We start from the raw sequence: 21,754 nt of genomic DNA on the forward strand, positions 1-21,754 counted from the left end.
TTCCTATGCAATGATGTTAGCCAATCATAACAGTGGGCGATTACAGACAAGACTCTTAAGGACCCAGCCCTTAAGAACAGGTCATTTTAGACAGAGGGACCAAATGAGGGTTGAATCATATTTATTTATTTACTTTTTATGTGTGTATAGAAACTTTAATAAAAAAACCAATACAGAAGCAAGCTGGACCTATCATTCAATCTCCCAACAGCTTTTTGGCACAATTTCATAAGGTTTTTGGACGAACAGCTGGTGACACTTCTGCAAGAGAGCAACTATCCTGGAGCCGCTTCTCAAGTCAAGTCAAATGGCTTTTATTGTCATTTCAACTACATATAGCTGTGCAGTACATAGTGAAATGAGACAACGTTTCTCCAGGACCTGGTGCTACATGGAGTCACACATACAACACAATACAAGAATTCACATATTGAGCTAAGACAGTGTCTTAGCCACATAAAATGCAAAGTGTGCGGACTAGTGCAAACAGCAAGGGAGTAGAGTGCAAACCTAGTGTGCAAACTAGTGCAAACAGTGCAAAGACAAAATTAGTGCAGAGACATAATTAGTGCAAGAACACAAAATACAAACAACAATAATAAATATGAGGTTCACAACAATAAATATGACGTGCAAGAATGCTTATGGGACAGGAAGGCCATTCAGGTGTGGTTATTGAGGAGTCTGATGGCTTGTGAGAAGAAACTGTTCAGCAGTCTGGTTGTGAGGGCCCGACTGCTCAGGTACCTTTTTCCAGATGAAAGGAGGGTGAATAATGTGTTTGAGGGATGTGTGGGGTCCTGTACTATATTGTGGGCTTTGCGGATGCAGCGTGTGGTGTAGATGTCCGTGATAGAGGGCAGAGAGACGCCAATGATCTTTTCAGCTGTCCTCACTATCCTTTGGAGGGTCTTGCGATCCGATACGGTGCAATTCCCAAACCAGGCAGTGATGCAGCTGCACAGGACGCTCTCAATGGTCCCCCTATAGAACATAGTCAGGATGGGTGGAGGGAGATGAGCTTTCCTCAGCCTCCTCAAGAAGTAGAGGCGCTGCTGGGCTTTCTTGGTGATGGAACTGGTGTTGAGTGACCAGGTGAAGTTATTCGCCAGATGAACACCAAGGAATTTGGTGCTCTTGACGGTCTCCACCTTGGACCCGTCGATGGACAGCGGAGAATGGTCACTCTTTGCTCGCTTGAAATCAACAATCATCTCCTTTGTCTTGTCGACGTTCAGAGATAGATTGTTGGCTCTACACCAAGTTGTGAGCTGCTGCACCTCATCTCTGTATGCTGACTCGTCGTTCTTGCTGATGAGACCCACCACGGTCATGTCATCAGCGAACTTGATGATGTGATTGGAGCTGTGCATCACTGCACAGTCGTGAGTCAGCAAGGTGAACAGCAGTGGACTGAGCACACAGCCCTGAGGAGCTCCAGTGTTCAGTGTGGTGGTGCTGGAGATGCTGCCTGTCAGAAAGTCCAGGATCCAGTTGCAGAGAGAGGTGTTCAGGCCCAGCAGGCTCAGCTTATCTATCAGTTGCTGAGGGATGATGGTGTTGAATGCTGAGCTGAAGTCAATGAACAGCATTTGGACATAGTTTCCCTTTGAGTCCAGATGTGAGAGGGCGAGATGGAGGGTTGTGGTGATAGCATCGTCCGTAGAGCGGTTTGGACGATACGCAAACTGTAATGGGTCAAGTGAAGGTGGTAGCTGTGACATGATGTGCCTCATGACAAGCCTCTCGAAGCAATTCATCACAATTGGTGTGAGTGCGACGGGACGATAGTCATTGAGGCACGAAACCACAGACTTCTTAGGCACCGGGACGATTGTTGTTGTTTTGAGGCACGTTGGAATGACAGAGCTGCTCAGAGAGATATTGAAGATATCAGTGAAGACATCCGCTAGCTGCTCTGCACACTCCTTTAGTACTCTGCCTGGAATGTTGTCCGGTCCAGCAGACTTCCGTGGGTTAACTCTAGAAAGTGTTTTCCTCCCGTCCGCTGGGGTGAAGCAGAGTACCGGGTCATTGGTATGAGGGGTGGACTTCCTCACCGTTGTTTTATTCTGTGCCTCAAAACGTGTGTAGAAGTCATTCAGCGCATCTGGTAGGGAGGCGTCACCATCACCGACAGGTGGAGTTGTCTTGTAATTGGTGACCGCTTGAATGCTCTGCCATATGCGCCGTGAGTCACTGCTGTTTTGGAAGTGGCCGTGGATTCTTTTAGCATAAGCGCGCTTTGCTTCTCTGATAGCTCGGGACAGTTTAGCCCTCGCTGTTTTTAGGGCAGCCCGGTCCTTTGCTCTGAAGGCGAAGTCTCGCTCATTCAGGAGAGCACGCACATTAGCGTTCATCCACGGCTTCCGGTTAGAACGTGTGGTGATGATCTTGGAGATGGTCACTCCACGGTGGTCCTTCTATTCCTGGAGGCTGATTGGTCTAAACTGCCTGTCAGTCAAGCTCTATGCCAATGGTTAAATTAGAAAGCCTTTCCACTGGTGCCTAGAATGTAGTACAATAAATGTAAATAAAGTCTTACAAAATCATCTTTATCAACCTGTAAAGTCAAAGTAAACATTTGTACAGAGGTTACACTTCTTGAAGTCTGTTTAGGACATCATGTATGCTTAGAAACATAAATATTTATGTCTGCTTTGTTTTGTCCATTATTTTTCCTTTTGTTTGTGATATTTCCATTTCAGTTGTTGTTTTTTGTTTAGTTTTTGTTTTTCCTGTATATTTGCAGACTGCAAAATATGGTTTAGTTCTCATTCTGCTGGATCTATCTGATGTTTTTGGCACTGTTAGTCATCAGATACTCCTGTTCAACCTCTTATCTCTGGGTATCACGGGTATTTTAAATAATTGTTTGGAATCCTATCTCGCATGTCCTGAGTTCGATGTGCTCCTGGGTCAACATAGTTTTTTTTTATATATACGTCAACATTTTAAACAAAAACATTGTCTTGACCATATCTCTACACCTAAACCTAACCTTACCCATGAATGACACTGATGTACAAACACCAAACACTGATTATAAGACTTAACTTGTTCTCCAAATCTGATTGGCTAATCACAAAGACGTTGATCCAGGAACAAATTGAACTCAGAAAAATCAGGTTCTGCATTCTATCTCACTGTTAAGTATGTATTTCAGGGCTGCTTGGGTTGGAGAGGTATCCAAAACACATCAACTGATCATTGGATTTCCTCAGAGATCAGTTCTTGCACCCCTCCTCTTCTCCATACATTACATCACTAGGTCCCATCATTCAGGCACATGGCTTCTCCTAACACTGTTATTCTGATCGCACACAGCTCTACCTCTCTTTTCAACCAGATGATCCAACAGTAGATGCACAGATCTGCTTAGCAGACATCTCGGCATGGATGAAAGATCATCATCTACAGCTCAACTTGGCCAAGACTGTGTTTTTTGTCTTCCCTGCCAAGGCAGCTCTTCAGCATAATTTTTTCATCTAGCTTGGTTCGTCTACAATTTACCCTATCAACTTTGGTCAGAAATCTTGGTGTAATCTTTGACCAGCTGACCTTCATATAGCATACTGTAAAGGTTTGCATTACACAACATGCTGCACAACTTGTAAATTTTAGACTGGATTACTGCAATGCTCTTCTGGCTGGACTTCTAGAAAGCACAATCAAGCCTTTACAAATTATTAAGAATGCAGCAGCATGACTAGTCTTCAACAAGCCAAAATGAGCCCATATTACACCTCTCTTTATCTTCTTGCACAAATTCGAGACATTGATGCTTACATAAAGAAAAACCACAGTCTCAGCACCCGCCTACTTGCATTCACTTTTACAAATCTACATGCCTCATGAAGTCTGAGATCCACTTGTGAGAAACTTGTGGTACCATCACAGAGTCTCAAAATCATTCTCCAGAATAATCTTGATTACTGTTGCTGGTTGGTGGAATGATCTTCCCACCCCTATCCGGATCCCTGTTAATCTTCAAACGACATCTGAAAACTCATCTCTTTCGACACTACTTGACTTCATCGCAAATTTATATTTATTGTGGCCCATAACTGATTTATGGAAGCTTAATAAATATAAGCGAAAAGTATACAGGCGAACATATAAAAGAGTCACAACACCTGATATGAATTTAAGACACCTCCTTTTATTAAACAATTCTCAAAATAATAAACAATTCACGTGACTTATAAGCGAAACATGAATAATAACAAATCGCGGGCTATTAAGGAAGCAAGCCCTGACTACCCCTGTTCTCGGATTGCAGCTCTTACCTGTCTGCCGACAAACAAAACCAGAACGGGTGAGTCTTCGGACAACTACTTCCCTCCCTCAGCTCTTACTAACTCAACAAAACGTGAACTAATAAAATAAGCTACCCGCTACTAATAAGATAATCAAAAAGAAACCACGCGAAATTTGTTAAACAAATACAAAATACCAGCCTCAAAAGAGGCAATAAAGGAGACGCCACCAGAACCGTGGGAAACGGAGAACAAAAAGAGAGAGCGAGATCGCCATTTTTAGCCTGACTGGCCTTTATATCCGGAATCCTCAAAACGTCACCACTCATAGAACGGAATTTCCCCAACACCACCTATGGCTCAATCATAATAAAGTCACAGATACACATAACACCCTCACCCTTAAGTGAATAAATTGTAGAAATAAGTGATCTTACCTTTTCCTTTTGTTTTATGTAAAACAGGAAAAAAGTTACAATTTATTCCAATTAGACACGAGATAAAGCATCAGCAACAACATTATCTTTACAGAAAGTTACCTTGATCTGATTGGATAGTACGAGGAAGGCCAAACAGGGAGAAGAACTTAGAAGCGATTTCACCACTACTGGAGCAGTAATTTTCCGTAAAGGTATTTTCTTTTGAGTGCATTGCACTCTGCAATAATGTGTCCCTGCTTCTTACAATAAAAACAAATAAGTGAGGACACCGGCTTAGAACTTTCCACGTTATCCATCAACAAAGGCGCTCAGAATGGCGTTTCAAAAACCGGCGATTATTGTTAGCAGATGGAAGTTTCTGCACAGCGTGAAACACATTCTTATGTGTAAGAACATACTCATCAGCCAGGAAGCAGCAGCAGAACATTTAAGAACTTTTTGCTCATTTAGATATGTTACAACACGTTCGGGTAAGCAGTTTTTAAATTCTTCCAAAAGAATCAGCTCACGAAGATCCTCATAAGATTTTACTTTCATGAAGCACACCACGATCAAACATTGATTCCTTCTCATGAACGAATTCAACATAGGTTTCATCATCAGTTTTCCGATGACTACGAAATTTTTGGCGATAAGCCTCAGGAACAAGTTCATAGATTTTAAGAACGGCAGCTTTTACCTGATCATAGTCAAGAGACTCTTCCACTGATAACGAAGAATAAGCTTCTTGAGCCTTCCCTACGAACACATTGTAACAACATGGGCCAAAATGTTTTCTGCCATTTAAGGTTAACGGCAACACGTTCAAAAAGAGCAAAAAACTTATCTACCTCTTGTTCTCGAAAAGGAGGAACAATACAGAATATTACTACTCTCCCTTTCACGAGCTCTCAGCTCAAGTTCTTTCAGGCGGCAAGCTTGTTCCATCTCAAGCTTCTTCAATTCAAGCTCATGTCTCTCACGCTCTCTCCGTCTTTCTTTCTCACAATCCCATTCTTCTCGCTCTTTATTCTGAAACTCTTTCATGCTCTTTAGCTTCCAACTCCAACTTCTTAACTTGCAGAGCAAGATCTTCTGAACTAACCTCAACTGGATCAGGATAATCTACCCACTTTTCTTCATCACCAAAAGCGCCTTGTTTATGCAACGAATCAACTAATAGTATCTGAAGTTCACGTTTAGATGAAGTATTACGAAAACTAACTTTATAGTGAGCAGCAATTTTCATAAGATCAGTCCTATTAATCTGAAATAACTCTGCCTGCGTTGGGTTGGAAATAAACTCTACCAATTCAAACATTTTGGGAAAACTAACGTCTAACAAAATTACGAAGAAAAGAAAATATTGAAAATTCACATCAGACCATTGTGACTCAATTACAAAGTAACTAGGTAATTTAGGAAAAATCGAAAATCTAACTAGAATGCACTTCTAATTCATCCCGGACGACCCCAAATATGTTACGCCCATAACTGATTTATGGCTCGCTTAATAAATATAAGCGAAAAGTATACAGGCCGAACATATAAAAGAGTCACAACACCTGATATGAATTTAAGACACCTCCTTTTATTAAACAATTTTCAAAATAATAAACAATTCACATGACTTATAAACGAAACATGAATAATAACAAATCGCGGGTAGGAAAACTAAGGAAGCAAGCCCTGACTACCCCTGTTCTCGGATTGCAGCTCTTACCTGTCTGCCGACAAACAAAACCAGAACGGGTGAGTCTTCCGGACAACTACTTCCATCCCTCAGCTCTTACTAACTCAACAAAGCGTGAACTAATAAAATAAGCTACCCGCTACTAATAAGATAATCAAAAAGAAACCACATGTGAGAAATTCGTTAAACAAATACAAAATACCAGCCTCAAAAGAGCAATAGGAGACGCCACCAGAACCGTGGGAAATGGAGAACAAAAGAGAGAGCGAGATGCCATTTTCGCCTGACGGCCTTTACTGTATATCCGGAATCCTCAATGACGTCACCACTCATAGAACGGAATCCCCAAAAACTCACCTATGGGCTCAATCATATTAAAGTCACAGATACACATAACAATATTTAAAAAAAATATTTTCATTTATTCCTTCCCTTTGTAGTTTGTGCTTATTTGAACAGTTCCCTAGGCTGGTATTATGAGTGCTTGCTCTTGCTGTTTGCCTGTTTTGCCAAATTGGAAGCTGCTTTGGATAAAAGACAGCAAAAAGACTAAATATATTTAAGTATATTTAAGCTCTCAGTATAGTACTCTTTGCTGAATGTATAGATGTATTGTTTTTCTCCTGTGGACTGTTTTCATGTTGTAATGCCTTCTTTATTTGACAATATGGACAATATTGCCATGAATCCTTTTTATTTGTGATAATTTTGCACTGATAAAGGACAACACAAACTATGAAACATATTTTATTGCATTAACAGTTTATACATAGAAACTATATTTTCGATTCATCAAAATAACCACCATTAGCAGCTATTACAGCTCTGCATAATCTGGGCACTCAAGATGTCAGTTTATTCAAACATCTACTTGATATATTACTCCAAACCTCCTGAAGGATTGCTCAAAGATGATAAAGACTGGTTGGACACTTCTTACAGGCAACAAGGTTTCAGTTTCTCCCATAGTGGCTCAACTTTGACGTATATTTTGCTGTTATTATGTAATCATAATTAAAATGAATATTGCTGGTCTTCAGTGGTAATGTCAAGTCACTTTAATGTACATCATTTGCACCAACAAAAATGTATGCTTAAAAGGATTTATGCCGAAATCATCCAAAACCACACGTTTATCGGGGGTGTTTCCAATCTTTTGGAGCGCAGTGTAATTTGCATTAAATACAATTAGCTCAACTTTAAAGTATTTTCATCCACTTAAGTAGGACGTAAGTATATCTTTATAAGTAATTTTATAATTTCTTAAAACTATAGTTAAAGTGCACTGCTGAATAAGCATTTATGCTAACTGAGATATGCTGTAATTTCCATCGACACTTTATTTAAATAAGTTTGTAGTTACACATTTGTAATAAAGAAGATGATTATTATAAGAGCAACACTTGTGCCATTTACCTTTCAAATGTTTGTCAAAAATCATCCGATGTGTTCATGATACACTGATGTGTGTGAATGTTATATTTGCTGTTGGATGATGAAGTGTTGCATGTTAAGGTGAGGCCGCAGTGACTCAGTGACTGATAGTATGAGAGCTCTGATCGATGAACGCACCTCTGTAGGTGCCGGACACACCACAGTTACACATTAACAGAGAGGTCCATCACTGACATCACAGCAGCAGGAGAGTATAAATGTACTGATGATACCTGCACAAGCACAGGAACGGACGCCTAACCCGAACAAAGGACTCCAGACCAACCCACACCAGTGCACCCTTCTCTGGACTGTATTTGACTTTAGAAAAGACTGAATCATGTGTTCTGGAAATTTCGCCAAATGTCTGGGGATCACCCTCCTCCCACTGGCCATCATCTGCATCCTCTGCAACATTCTACTGTTTTTCCCTGGCGGTAATGTAGCTGATCAGAGTAGCGACATCACGAACGAAGTCTTTTACTTCGGAGGAATTCTGGGATCCGGTGTGCTGGTGAGTGGATGAGCCAATGCCAGTTTTTCTTCTTACGAGAAGTTAAGGACTCTGATTTGAGATTAAATTTCTGCTAAAAAGTATCAGTTTATATTTTTACGAAAGGATTTCCACATTTTTTTATTGATTTTGCATTATAGCTAGACAAGTATTTTAAAGGGGAAAATATGACAAATGTTTATTATTATTATTTTGTGCTTACCTTTTTTTGTACGATTAATTGTACGAATTACCTTATAGGCAAACATTCACCTATAAGTAACATGCTGGTCTTTGTTTAGATGATTTTCCCCGCGCTAGTTTTTCTGGGCTTGAAGAACAACGACTGCTGTGGCTGCTGTGGAAATGAGAGCTGCGGGAAACGTTTTGCGGTGAGAAAACTCCCCTTTGACTCCAAAACCTAGTGCCACACCTATATTGAGTTTTAACATTTGCTTTGTTTTCATCTAGATGTTCAGCTCAATCCTGTTCGCTGCAGTCGGGGCTGCGGGCGCCACTTACTCCGTTATCGTGTCTTGTGTGGCCATTAATCACGGGCCCAAGTGCTTCATCAGCTATTTCAACGGGACTGTCCAACAAATTGCCACTTACCCATTTGAAGACGGGTATGTGCTTATTATCAAGTTACATGAAATCAAGTTACAATCCAGTAGCTGTAATCTAACAATCGTCACCTGCTTTGGTTCTTTCAGAAACTACCTGTCCAACAGAACGCTGTGGGATCTGTGCGAGGGTCCGGGCGATATTGTCACATGGCATCTGACCCTGTTCTCGATGCTGCTGATTGCTGGTTTGGTTCAGATCGGTCTGTGCGCCTTCCAGGTGATCAATGGGCTCATCGGAACAATCTGTGGAGACGGCTGCTGTGGGGTACGCACAAACTCTGATAAAGATAAGAGGAGTTCGCCCATCTAATATCTTTTATTGTCAGTTCTTTCAGTATTCCTTCTCTCCACCATCTCCTGTTTACGCATATTAATGTATTTATCTTTCTGTCTGTGGGGTGGTTATCGAAACTTGAGTAGTCTCTCTGAGCCTTAAATTGCAGACTAACATTGCAGATTATATGGGCACAAAAATCGATTATTAATGTGAATTCATGTTAAAATAACTTAACCTTGTGGGTTTTTTTCCCCCACAGAGCTCCTAAACCATTCAGAATGGACTTGGATCAATGATTCTTCAGGACTAATCAATCGTACATCCATATCTGTAATACTCAAAACTTTCACCTCCTGATTTGTATATATACTGCTCAGATGGATGTTGTTTTCTTCTGAGTTTGCTGTATCTGCCTGATGGCTGATGGCTTATGAAGGCAACATATATATTATGTTTCATATCGATTTATATGATATAGGATATTGATATGTAGTATATTAATACATATAAGAATATTGAATATTTATTCAAACTGTAGTAGAATGTTATTTTCGTAGCATTTTCAAGTATTTTTATAGTATATTTTCAAGTGTTTGGTCTTTTTTTCATGATGGATAAAGGGAATGTAGAATATTTGAGACCGTTTTTATCATTTTATCTCAGGAAACTGAATGTTATATTAGTAAAAAGATATTTGACGCTTAATAAATTCTTGATTAGAAAAACACCACATGGCTGTCCTTGTTGCTATACTTGCGCTCTTCCGTCTCACTCAGTAAGGTTTTGTTTTTCGGAGAAAACAGGAAGCAGCAGGAGAGACAGTGAGATGATCTAGGAAGCACCCTGACAGACCCTGGAGAGTTCAGGGTAAATTCATAAACAACAGCTGGCCTGTTGAAGAAGATTTGCGTCATTTTTTATATCTGCATATGCAAAGAATGTGCAAAAACATGATGCGCGAGCTGAAACAGCACTATAACATACTGATAAGAGTTCTTATGCAATGTCATGAGAAGGTTTCCTGGCTAAAGTAAATGTTTGTTGTTCCGCCAGCGTGATGCTGATGTGTTATCAGGGGTTTATGAGAGGAATGTTATTTTATGATGGGTTAACAGCTCTCATCTTCACACAGGAATTATTAACTGCATGTTCCATGGCGCATGTGACCGATGCTTTATTACTGATAATCTTCTCCCCAACAGCTACTTTATCTGGCTTTTTGTAGCTGCATGACGAGAGATTTGTCTCTCTGTGCAGCAGAAATGTTTAATAACAAACAGTCAGACAATAGTAACAAGAACAACATAGTGCAACTGCAAGCATTTTTACAAAATATAATTTCTAATTAAGTACACAGTTAAACAAACACAAATGTAAAAGGTGATTAATGTTAATGCGTGTACTCAGAATCCTCTGACTTAACCAGTAATAGAAAATAGTAACTCAAGAAAACATGTTGAGGTGATGCTGAGACCTCTGCTGGGCACATGAGGAATCTGGCTTGACTTGACACATAATTAAATTAAATTTAAATAGAAATTTGCAAAATGAAGGTAAAATGATGTATTATGTAAAAACAGTTTTCCCCCCATAACTAAACTCCCATAACCTCCGAACTTCACCCCAGCCTTGCTATGTTCAGGAAGGATGAGATCTTGGTCTAGTTTCAGATGATCACAGAAAGGGGCAGATATGATTGTCTTCCTTGCCAATTAATTCAAACAGATATTAAAAGTATATTTAAAGTTCTGCGTGGGGACACCAACAAACACAGAATTTAATAAAAACACGCATTCGATCTGCATTAGATCATTAGATCTCCAGAAATGTACTGTGCTAAATACTGACTGAAACTGGAAAAAACAAACAAACGATTGTCTACTAAGCCAAGTAAGTGCAAAAAATGTAATGCAAAGAAAGTATATTTGCTACAGCCTTGCAGATTTTTTTTTCCATTGCAACTGTGATTATATATTATTTTGGACAAAACCCTATTTAATATCTCTCTTGTAAATGTATATTTTTCTAGATTGAAATTAGGTTTTTTTGTTTAAATAGAACAAAAATCTGAATGACATATAACGCTTGAAAATTAAAAAAAAAAAAAAGACATTTTATGGTAATTTTAATGTGTCTTTTAATGGATATTTAAAAATATTAACTTTTACATTTTTTGGAAAAGTCCCCTATATAAATTATACATTTTCTTTGTCCATGCACTTGATTCAGTCAGAGAAGAAGCCAACTTTTCTCACAGTCTTTATTTACATGCCTATTTAACATTCATTAAAAGAAACAAGTTACACTGTGTCTTCATTTATTTACTGTATCTGGTGATTTCATTGCACGAAAGAGATTGTTTTATCTTTTATTAAAATGTTATTCAGTCTCTCCTTTTTGATGTCAACTTTTCATAATTCAATACATTCCAGATTTTTCTGTAACTAAAATTCAAGATTTTTTTTTCAAATTTTGGTATTTTTTTCTAAACTATTAATAAATAAATAATTAGATTTAATAACTTTTATTTCATGTGTATACACTTAAGCTGTGGACATTCATTAATATTATATTACCTGCAAGTAAATTGTTTAATACTTTAAGATATAAAGTACACCTACAATTTATAACTTTTTACAAAGCACCAACAGCAATGAGAATAAACTGCAATAAAGTGCGTTTATCCAAAGTGTATCCAAAGTAAATGCCCTGATTCACAAAGAAACACAGCCACACATCCGTGCTAATAAAACCATTTTATTCTTTTCCTTTTTGATTTCACTGACAATTTTAGAGATTTATTAAAGGTTACAACCATGTTTCTCACGTATAGTACACCGCCGTCATATTTCTGTGGTACACCGTTTGTTTTCTGAGCTTCCCAGCATGTGACCAAACATTCAATCTTACAAAACCTAAAGCATGCTGAAGTGTCGAGCAATACAGATATTGCATGATTTAGGTTTTAGGAAAAACCGTTTATATCGCAGAAAATTGATCATTAAAAGGTCCCTCTTGCTGAGTTCTGGAGCGGAACGGTACGCTCAAGACACCCGATCTCGTCCTTAGTTGTCCAAAACTGAAGAAACCGACAGAGATGGACATCTCTGAGGTCACTCGGGTTCGAGAACAGCTCGCGTCGGCTCTTTCTGACCCGCTACTTAACCATTCGGTCCTCGCGAAGGACGTCATGAGCTCAGTTTGACCTACAGCTACTAAAAATCACCCGCCTGCGCAATCCACAAATCCAACACACTTCAATCCACAATGTAACCATAAACAATACAGAAGTCACGGTGAGGTGGGCCTACATACCCCCGATGCGAAGAATATCAAACAGATCAAACATGCAATACAAAAATTAGACCTGTGTAGAAAACAAAACAAAACGTATTTATATGTTCATATATCGAACTGGATTTTAGGTGGGGTGCTAAAATTAAAAAAAAAAAGTGTCTGCCCCAAAAATCATCCAAATGAGGGCAAAATTATCTCTGGTATCAGAAAATACTTATAGATAGATATTCCCTGAAGATATCGAGGGACTAGATCGGTAATGGCATATCTGTAGTGCTTCGAAAACATTTCAAAATTCCTGAAAAAAAGGAAACAAATCTAAAATCTATTTAAAAAGAAGTTCATAGCTCTTGATAAATACTAAACTGCAAATCTAATTAAATGCACCAGATGTCAAGAGCACAGAATAGAAAATAGGAATACTGTAGCAGTACATAAAAACATATATGATATGAAACGCTTGTCTACAAATGCCATCATGAGCTTCACACAATAGCTAAACTGGAATAAAAGTAAAACACGTCTGAAATAGTTACTCGTCGGATATAAAGTCACAATGTAAAGCTTCGACAGGCGCGCTCGTGCTACTGATTTGGCAAAAAAAAGTGAAAAAGCAGGGTGAGTCTCACGAAGACGTAAGGACCATTACGATTTTCTGACAATTAACCACCCTTGAGAAATGATGAGTTAAAAACAAATTCCAACAACATTGACGTCATACAAAAAAAATCGAATCACCGTAACGTTGTTCCGTTTTTGATTTTGCTTGTAATCCTTAATCTCAGTCATGATTCGCATTCGTTTTTTTAAGTGAAACGTGCTTAATTATTATTCAAAAAATCCTAATGGTCCTAAAAACTGTCTTAAATCTCCTTTAGGTATTTACTTATTGTTATAGATCCAAATATATTGTAACAAAGCTTATTTCTGCCAAGAAATATACACTTTTTTTTTTTTTAAAGCATAATTGTGACTTTTTATCTTGCAATCCTGACATTCCAAATTACGAGACTAAAAACTCACAATTCTGAGAAAGATGTGCAATTTTGAGAAAAACATCAGAATTCAGTAACTCTGAAGAAAAAAAGTCAAAATTACGAAGAAAAAAAATTGTAATTCTAAGTAGAAAGGCAGTTCTGAGTCTGCATCTCGTAATTCTAGCTTTCACCCAGTTGTATTTCTTTTCTTCTCCGTTACATCTCGCTACGGGTATTACAGGTATTAGTGTTTTTTATTGTCCTTCTTATAATTTGATTCAGTGGCAGAAATAAGCTTGAGTGCGTTAATATAAGGTTCTGTGAGACTCGCCCGGTAAAGCTCGACTAACCCTAACTCCGGGTTAAACACGAGCGTGCCTGTTAAACACGATCAGACACTACTCGGGTGTTTCCACTATCGGTGTGATCATTCTGAACAAAAACACAGTCAGAATCACATCTACCCAACGAACACCTCCGTCTTCCTCCGCCACGCATCCATTGACGCGCGCTCGCTTATTTGTTCGCAGGCTAAACACTTTGGTATTGTTCTTGTGAGGGAACAGATCTGACACCTAAAAAAGTGAAACTAGAGGAAGAGGCTGACTGAATATATAATATAATATATATGTATTTATATAAAAGAGTCTTTAGTGTGGCGTGAGCGAGTCTAGAGCCAGGTCAGGAAGGGCTCGCTCTTGTTCAGAACCGACTCCACGTCGTTGAGGATGGGCATGAGGTCGGCTCCCTCCAGGGTGCCCAGGTCCACATTGGTGCCGGGCATGGAGTCTAGGAAGTCTGGGAAACGGCTCTGCTGGGGCACGCTCATACTGACCGGCACCATGCTCTCACCTGCACACAGGAAGACCCAAGGTTAGGCATCTCCCTAACATTTTGTATAACAAATAAATACAACATTTCATGGATAAGTGGCATAAAAACCCCTAAACACAAAATAAAATTAACAAATAATAATTAAAAAAAAAAAAAAAAAAATAAATATATATATATATATATATATATATATATATATATATATATATATATATATATATTATTTTATTTTATTTTTTTTAAAAACAATAGAGAAAAGCAATTGTCTACTGTAGGACCATTATTATTTTTTCAAATTGTCATATTTGCTATGATAGAATAGTGTATGAATTGTTTGAATAGTAAATATTTAAAAATATACACCATGTACAGCTATTTGATAATCCTGATTAGGAAGAGTATTAATTATAAAGATGTAATGTGAGATAGTAATGAAAAAGAGATATGTTTGATTTTTGTGAAATTACTGTCATGTCATAATGCTGAATGCAGTGCACAAAACTAATTAGTCCTAAAAATCGTAATTTAAAATTGTATCAAACAAATCAGTTAAAACAAAAAAAGTGTTCTCATTTTCATTTAGCTGAAATACTAAAATAACAAAAACTTTGAAATGAAAATAGGAAATGTTTTTATTTTAATAAAAAGAAATTAAAAAAAAAAAAAATAATATATATATATATATATATATATATATATATATATATATATATATATATATATATATATATATATATATATATATATGATAATGTGTAAACTAATAAAATTCATCTTTATTTCTATACAACACTAATTGTGTCAAATCAGTTAAAGTCCTTTCATGAATCGGTGATGTCAGCATCCAGCTCAGCTCTCTTCCAATAGTGTCTGTGCGATCAGCCAAGCCAACAATATAGCCAGAAATACTAAAAATAAGTCAAAAATAAAACTAATGCAGTGCTCTGTGCTGGTTTTGATCTGGTTCTGTACCTGTGTCCATCTCCTCCATGCTGTTGAGGAAGTCCTCAGGAGTGGTGGGGATGCTGTAGCAGCCCAGTCCCAGCCCGCTGTCTGTGCTCTGCTCCCGCGAGTGATACGGCCCGCTGCACACACACACACACGCACACACACAGGCATTTAACACCACTTCACACCCTCACAGAGCAATATGGGCTATCTGGACCAAGTCAAACTTATTTGTGACATGAAACTGTGAGCTTTGAGCTGATGAGGGGCACACTTGCCTGTTGAGGAAGGGGTCTGAGCTGTTGTTGGGCATGTTGCCCTGTGTCATCGGCGGGGAGCTGATGTTTGGAGCGACCGGTGCCATGTTATCAGAGTCCATGGGCAGCTGCCGGAGCGCCACCTCCTGGAGAAACACACACACACACTGTAACCCAAACACACTCGCAGCTAGCAGCACTCACTCTGTTAACCGCTACGCTTACACATTAACACCACCGAGAGGAAGAACTAACGTTTACACCCGGTCACCGAAACTCTGTGCTCATAAAACTGCTTTACTGCTTCTGGTAAAATAAACTCAGTATACATCATATTTCCAGGTATTAGTGCCGATTGTCAGCAACATACAGTAAATGAAATATAAATGTCACATATATTTACATATAATATAAATTATATTAAAATAAATGTATATATGCAAATATAAAAAAATATACTGTATGTTTGTGTTACTAAGACTATATATATATATATATATATATATATATATATATATATATATATATATATTTTTATTTATTTATTTGTTTTATATAAAAATAAAATAGAACATATCAGATGACAATCTTGTAAAAAAAATTAAAACCTAAATTAAAATAAAATGTAAGGAAACACTTTATTTTACAGTGTCTTTGTTTCATGTTACATGTACTATAAATAATAGCAATAAATTACGCAGAATTAAATACATGTAACCCTTAATCAAACCCTAACCGTACAGTAAACTAATTAATATTACTCAAGTTCAAATAAAGTGTAACCAAATGTTACATTGCATTTACTTATGAATACATTAAAGAGTTTAAATATTAAGCTACATTTTAGTAATATATTTTATCATAAGAACGAATGTAAATGGTTTTATAAAATGATACGCTCCAGATTCCAGCTCATAAATCTGCCGCTCAGAGCAGCTCGGGCTGTTTATATATAGACGAGATTCAGGGTGGAGTGCGTTCATAAAAACAGCTGCAAGAATTCAGTCCAGAAGAAAAGTGTGGAAGACATCCAGAACCAGAAACCAATGTCTGACTCATCCTTTTTTTTTTTACTGTTCTTTTTTCAGCCTTAGTTCACAAACATATGCAAGCAGCATGTGTCCTCACACAGAAAAACATGTCCATCATCACAAAACCGAGTGAACAGAGTCACAGAAGAGTCAGAGATGTTTCATATAAACACACGCTGCGTGAGGTCCGTCCGCTGATGCTTTCCTGAGGCTGCACCGAAGCTCTCTCCTTTGAATCATCTCTATAAACCCCAACTTTGATTTATGTCTTTTGCTGAGGGATGCCACAGCTTCCGTAACACTAGATGGCGTCAAATGTTTTTTTAAGCTGGCTCTTGTGTTAAGACCATGAGTTTCTCCTTTGAAAAACCTCTTATACCTCTACACATTACATTATATTATTATTTTTTATTATTATTATTTTAATTACCTTTCCTTTTTAATATTTTTCTTAAAAGCTTTAAATTTACAGTTTAGTCATTTTGTTGTGCTTTTGTTATTTTTATTAGCTTTTTTCTATTTAAAGCCTCTGTCTATTTTAGATTTAATTATTTTAGTAATGCAACTTAAACTTTATTTACTTTATTTATTTGAAAAGGCAGCATTTCTTTCGTTTTTTTACTTTCTTTAGGTTGTAGGCTAACATTTAATCAATTACAAAAATATTAAATAGTTTTTGTTTATGCAATATATTCTATGTGTACTGTGTATATTTATTATGTATATATGAATATAAACATCTACATATTTTGAAAATATTTATGTATATATGTATGTTCATATTATTTATATTATTTATAACTATACTTGATACATTAATGTATCAAAATTAATATTATTATATATATATATATATATATATATATATATATATATATATATATATATATATAATATAATTTTGTATGTAAAGACAAACATTACAAAGTATTTACATGTATATAATTATTATATACAATTATATTTACATTACAAATATATTTAATATATAAACCTATTTTTTTAAATATACAAAGTGCACGCATTTATGATTAATCACTATTAATCGTTTGACACCACTAGTTCTTAGACAACTGGAGCTTGAGGAATCAAGAAACATGCAGTTGTCTTCACAGCGACAGGAAAAGAATCATTTTAGATTTGAAAATCAAATGTTTTGTCAGTTACCATTTACAGTTCTGAGGAGCGTTTCTCCGTTGGACACTCACCTGTCTCAGGAGCTCCTCCTGTCTCCTCTGAATGCGCTCTCGCTCCATCTGGATGCGCTGGAGCCTCATCTTCTGCTGGTGCTGCTGGGCGCTCATGGGGCCGCTCAAGCTCATCATGGGCTGGGAGCTCTGCTGCTGGGAGCCCTGGACCTGGACCTGCTGCTGCTGCTGCTGCTGTTGGAGGTGCTGCTGATGGGCCTGCTGGCTCAGCACTGCCACAAACACACCACAAACAGGCTCAGATTCAACAACTTTCTCCATCCGGCAAGCTCTATGCTGATTGGCTGGTTTCATTTATGAGGAATCAGGCATCTACAAGGATTAATACTTTATATCTTGAATTACAGCTGCATTTGATACTTGTGGATGGACAGAAAACATCATTTTAAAGTGCACAATAATTATTTATGGTAATTCCTCCTGTGATTAGTTGTTTCCTTATCACTTAGAAGGTAGTTCTTATCTAAAATGGGTCGTTCTTTGGTTAAAAAAGAGAGAAAAAAAGCCAGGCTATATGAAACACAATTTTAAGGTCTGTCTGTACAAAACCAGACAGATTATTAATGCAAGTTCTAATCTTAAATGCTAAAATGGCAAATCATAGTGTTTAGAAATGCGGCTTTGTTTCTGACTCTCTAAGGAAAAGCAGGTTAAACAAAGAGAGCACACAAACACAATGACTCAATTTCAGCTGGCCAGAAAGCAGCACGGAAGTGTTTACCAAGAAATCTGGTACTGTGAAAAAAAACAAATTATATATATGTGTGTGTGTATGTATGTATGTATGAATATATGATACATTAATGATGTCACGTTCATGCCTAAGCAGCCAAACTGATATCATCAGAGAAGGCCTGTCTTTTTAGAGCCTTTTTTTTACATTTAAATTAAATATTACAAAGGCAAACCATTTTTTGTGGACTGATTTGCACAGATGAATTGCCACAAATATAGCAGAAATTGGAAAAAAAACTGCATTTGAAATATATTTTTAATGTAATAGCCTTAGTTGTCGATTTTGATCAATGTGCTCAATTAAACATTAACAACGTAACAAAATATTAACTCTGCTGTGTCTTTAAGATTTCATTATGTAAATAACTGTGTTATGATTGGCTAATGTCCAGGTAGCAGTGTAGTTGATCACAAGGGTGGGCCTCTTTTAGATAGAGAAGAATGAGTTTTATACCGTTTAGTTTAACTTAAAATGAATGTTTTTGTAAATTGTTTACGGTATTTACTGTATTCTACTGTAATTTATTTTATCTCTGGATGAAGCCTGAGTTCTGGTTTGTGAAAAGCTGTCCTGTTTCAGTGTAAAGAACGTCTGATGTTCTCAGAGGGACAGAACGATAAGAAACAATGTTAGCTTCAAGGACGCGGGCGGAGTTTCGCAACTGACATTGCGGCACAATAAGATTCACATGCTTTACTTCAGTTCAAACTCAGCCAGTTTCGTGATGATAATCTTCTCACCCTACATAGGAAGAAATAAAGCGAAGAGCGCTGGCGACTCGTGACCATATGGAGCATGTGTGTGTGTATATCTGTGCGTGCGGTGTGTTTATCTGTCGGGTAAACCACTTTCACATGGACAAAACATTCCTGTAAAAGCCAGATGTGGGCTGAAAGAGTCGCGAGATACGCCACAAACAAAGCACAGTCTTTCTGCTCCCCGGAGCAGCTCGGACTGCTCTTGTATTAATTATTGTGCAGCTTATTTAAAAATAAAAAGCTCACTGATCTAAGTAACACCGTCTACATGACCAAAGATCAGGTGACTGGAGATTTAACAACCTTAAGGTTAATTTGGTTACAATTCATGACAGACATGGGGTTAGTACACCCCAAAATGAAAATTCTGTCATTAATTACTCACCCTCATGTTTTTCCAAACCCGTTAAGACTCATCTTTTTAGATGAAATCTGAGAGCCATTGGACCCTCTATTGACAGCAACACATCTGAAATGATCCAGGTCCAGAAACGTTGTGAATGCATCAACTTATGTTTTGCGACGCTACAAGAATACTTTTTTTGCGCAAATAAAACAAAAATAACAATTTCTTCCCTGAGTTACATCTTACATTACATCTTATGTCTTTTTTTTATGGTTTAGAAAAACACTAACTAAAGGACTCTTATTATGTAATCAGATCATACCAAATGTGCTCACCAAGAGAATCAGTGTAGTGTCGCTACAGTGTTGTTGATTGGTTTATAAAATGTAAAGGTTTGTATATTTAACTACAATGTACTTAAGTGAATGCAATGCCATAGGTTCAAATCTCAGTGAATGCATGATATGTGCCGTGCAATTCGCTTAAGATACAAGTGTCAGCCAAATGTTAGAGAGTCATAAGAACACTGTAATTTTCAGGTCTCTAAATATGGTTTGGGTCTCTTATGTTTGCTTGCTTTATTGTCTGTAAGACCTAAATTAATAAGTCTGAGTGAATAAGTAATTTAATAAGCAAGAGCGCACCTCTCCTCAGCAAGTCACTTGATTTAAAGTAGCATACTTGTAGATTGTTCAAATCCCATCCCTCAAGAATGACTTAAACATCTGCTCAGGACCCACATCTTCTCAAATGTGCAAAAGACTCAATTAAACCTGCTGGGTGGAAAAAGTTGAAGCCCTCTGTGTATTTCAGTTCTACTATAAATGGATTTCTGTTGGAGAGGGTTACATAATGCACAAGAGAACGGTTTCAGGCTGGCACTTAACCAATTTCCTTGTTAGACTAAATGCAGTGATTCTTCAGGCTTGCTATAGACTTTTTCAGGCTATTGATTGTCTGGCAAACAGGACGACAACACATTCACTATCGAAGCATGGTAAATGATAAACCCGGTCAAAATGTCAAGAGATATCTCCAACTTGTGTATTATCGCTCAAAACGAAACAAATCTGCATGAAGCCAGCAACTAAACTTTACTAAACTCCGCAATTATATTCAATCAGGAGCCGGGTATTATAACGGTTTGCTTTCTTTATAAGATTTGCAAACATCTATTTACATCAGAAGATCTTCAAAGGATCAGTTTTATGGATGGGGTGGAGGGTTTGGCAACCGAGCAGTTGAGGTGAAGCAAAGACGGCCTTATATGGTAAGATGAAGAGAAGACATTCGCTAGTTCAGATCTCACTTCTATCACTGAAGTCATCAACTATTTTTACTACCAATAATATATTTTGCGTTGTGTTATTATTTGCCATGACATTTCAAGGGTTAGTTGGCAATAGTCATCAATTGCTCACCGTCGCTTAATTCTAAACATGTAAGGTTTATAACAAATGAAGATAGTTTGAAATATGACAGATTTTTGTCCACTGAAATACCAAAATATGCTTTCTTGATGCAGAAGATTACGTGAAGTTGTGCTTCTATTTAACACATTCGATGTGCTCTATAATTATGTATCGATCATTGTTTATAAGAAGTTTGTTATATTTAGAAGACTTGGATTAAATCAGTACGTTTTACGAGGATTGTTTTTAATGTTTTTGTTAACTTTTTAAAAGCTTGAATGAATATAAATAGTTATTTAACTATTCTGTTATACCTAGTGCTGTAAAAAGATTAATCGCGTAGAAAATATTTACATGTATATTCATTTATAATATTATACTATATATAAACATATTTTTTCTTAAATATATACATGCACATGTGTGTATTTATATAGAAATAATACTTATACACAGTACAAACTCATATACAGTATTATGTAAACAAAAACGTTATTTTAATCGATTAATCGTTTGACAACACTAATTAAAACACTTTGTATAAAACTGCATTACTGTTGCAACCAGTGTTGCCAGATTGGTCGAGATTCATCCCAATTCATCCCAATTGGCCAGTTTTTAATTAAAAATATTTGCATGTATAACTGTATTAGTGATCAAAATGATTGACATATAAGTAAATTACACCCGTTAAAGAAGAGATGGCATGAAGGCTCTATCACTGCATCTCTGAAATCTATTTATATATG

The 21,754-nt window shown here is 37.1% G+C and overlaps 2 protein-coding genes across 3 annotated transcripts in view; one reads left to right on the forward strand and one right to left on the reverse strand.

The window, feature by feature from the left end:
• Window positions 1-8,043: 8,043 nt before the first annotated feature.
• On the forward strand, window positions 8,044-9,928 carry LOC122327136 (transmembrane 4 L6 family member 4-like). Its single transcript, XM_043222322.1, has 5 exons — window positions 8,044-8,319; window positions 8,601-8,690; window positions 8,770-8,924; window positions 9,012-9,189; window positions 9,461-9,928. The coding sequence occupies exons 1-5, from the start codon at window positions 8,146-8,148 to the stop codon at window positions 9,467-9,469; spliced, it is 606 nt and encodes a 201-aa protein (XP_043078257.1). The 5' UTR covers window positions 8,044-8,145; the 3' UTR covers window positions 9,470-9,928.
• A 2,014-nt stretch (window positions 9,929-11,942) lies between these two features.
• wwtr1 (WW domain containing transcription regulator 1) overlaps window positions 11,943-21,754 on the reverse strand; it is a 39,348-nt gene continuing 29,536 nt past the window's right edge. The window contains exons 3-6 of one of the 2 annotated variants that reach the window (XM_043223059.1): window positions 17,754-17,965; window positions 15,536-15,657; window positions 15,282-15,394; window positions 11,943-14,327 (exon numbers count right to left, since the gene is read on the reverse strand). In XM_043223059.1, coding sequence (XP_043078994.1) covers window positions 14,146-14,327; window positions 15,282-15,394; window positions 15,536-15,657; window positions 17,754-17,965 — 629 coding nt within the window. In that variant the 3' untranslated portion in view covers window positions 11,943-14,145. Of the gene's footprint in view, window positions 14,328-15,281; window positions 15,395-15,535; window positions 15,661-17,753; window positions 17,966-21,754 lie in introns of both variants that reach the window. The other variant, XM_043223058.1, reaches the window with a different exon arrangement.

Source organism: Puntigrus tetrazona, chromosome 22, assembly GCF_018831695.1.
Source record: "Puntigrus tetrazona isolate hp1 chromosome 22, ASM1883169v1, whole genome shotgun sequence".
Taxonomy (NCBI): Eukaryota; Metazoa; Chordata; class Actinopteri; order Cypriniformes; family Cyprinidae; genus Puntigrus; species Puntigrus tetrazona.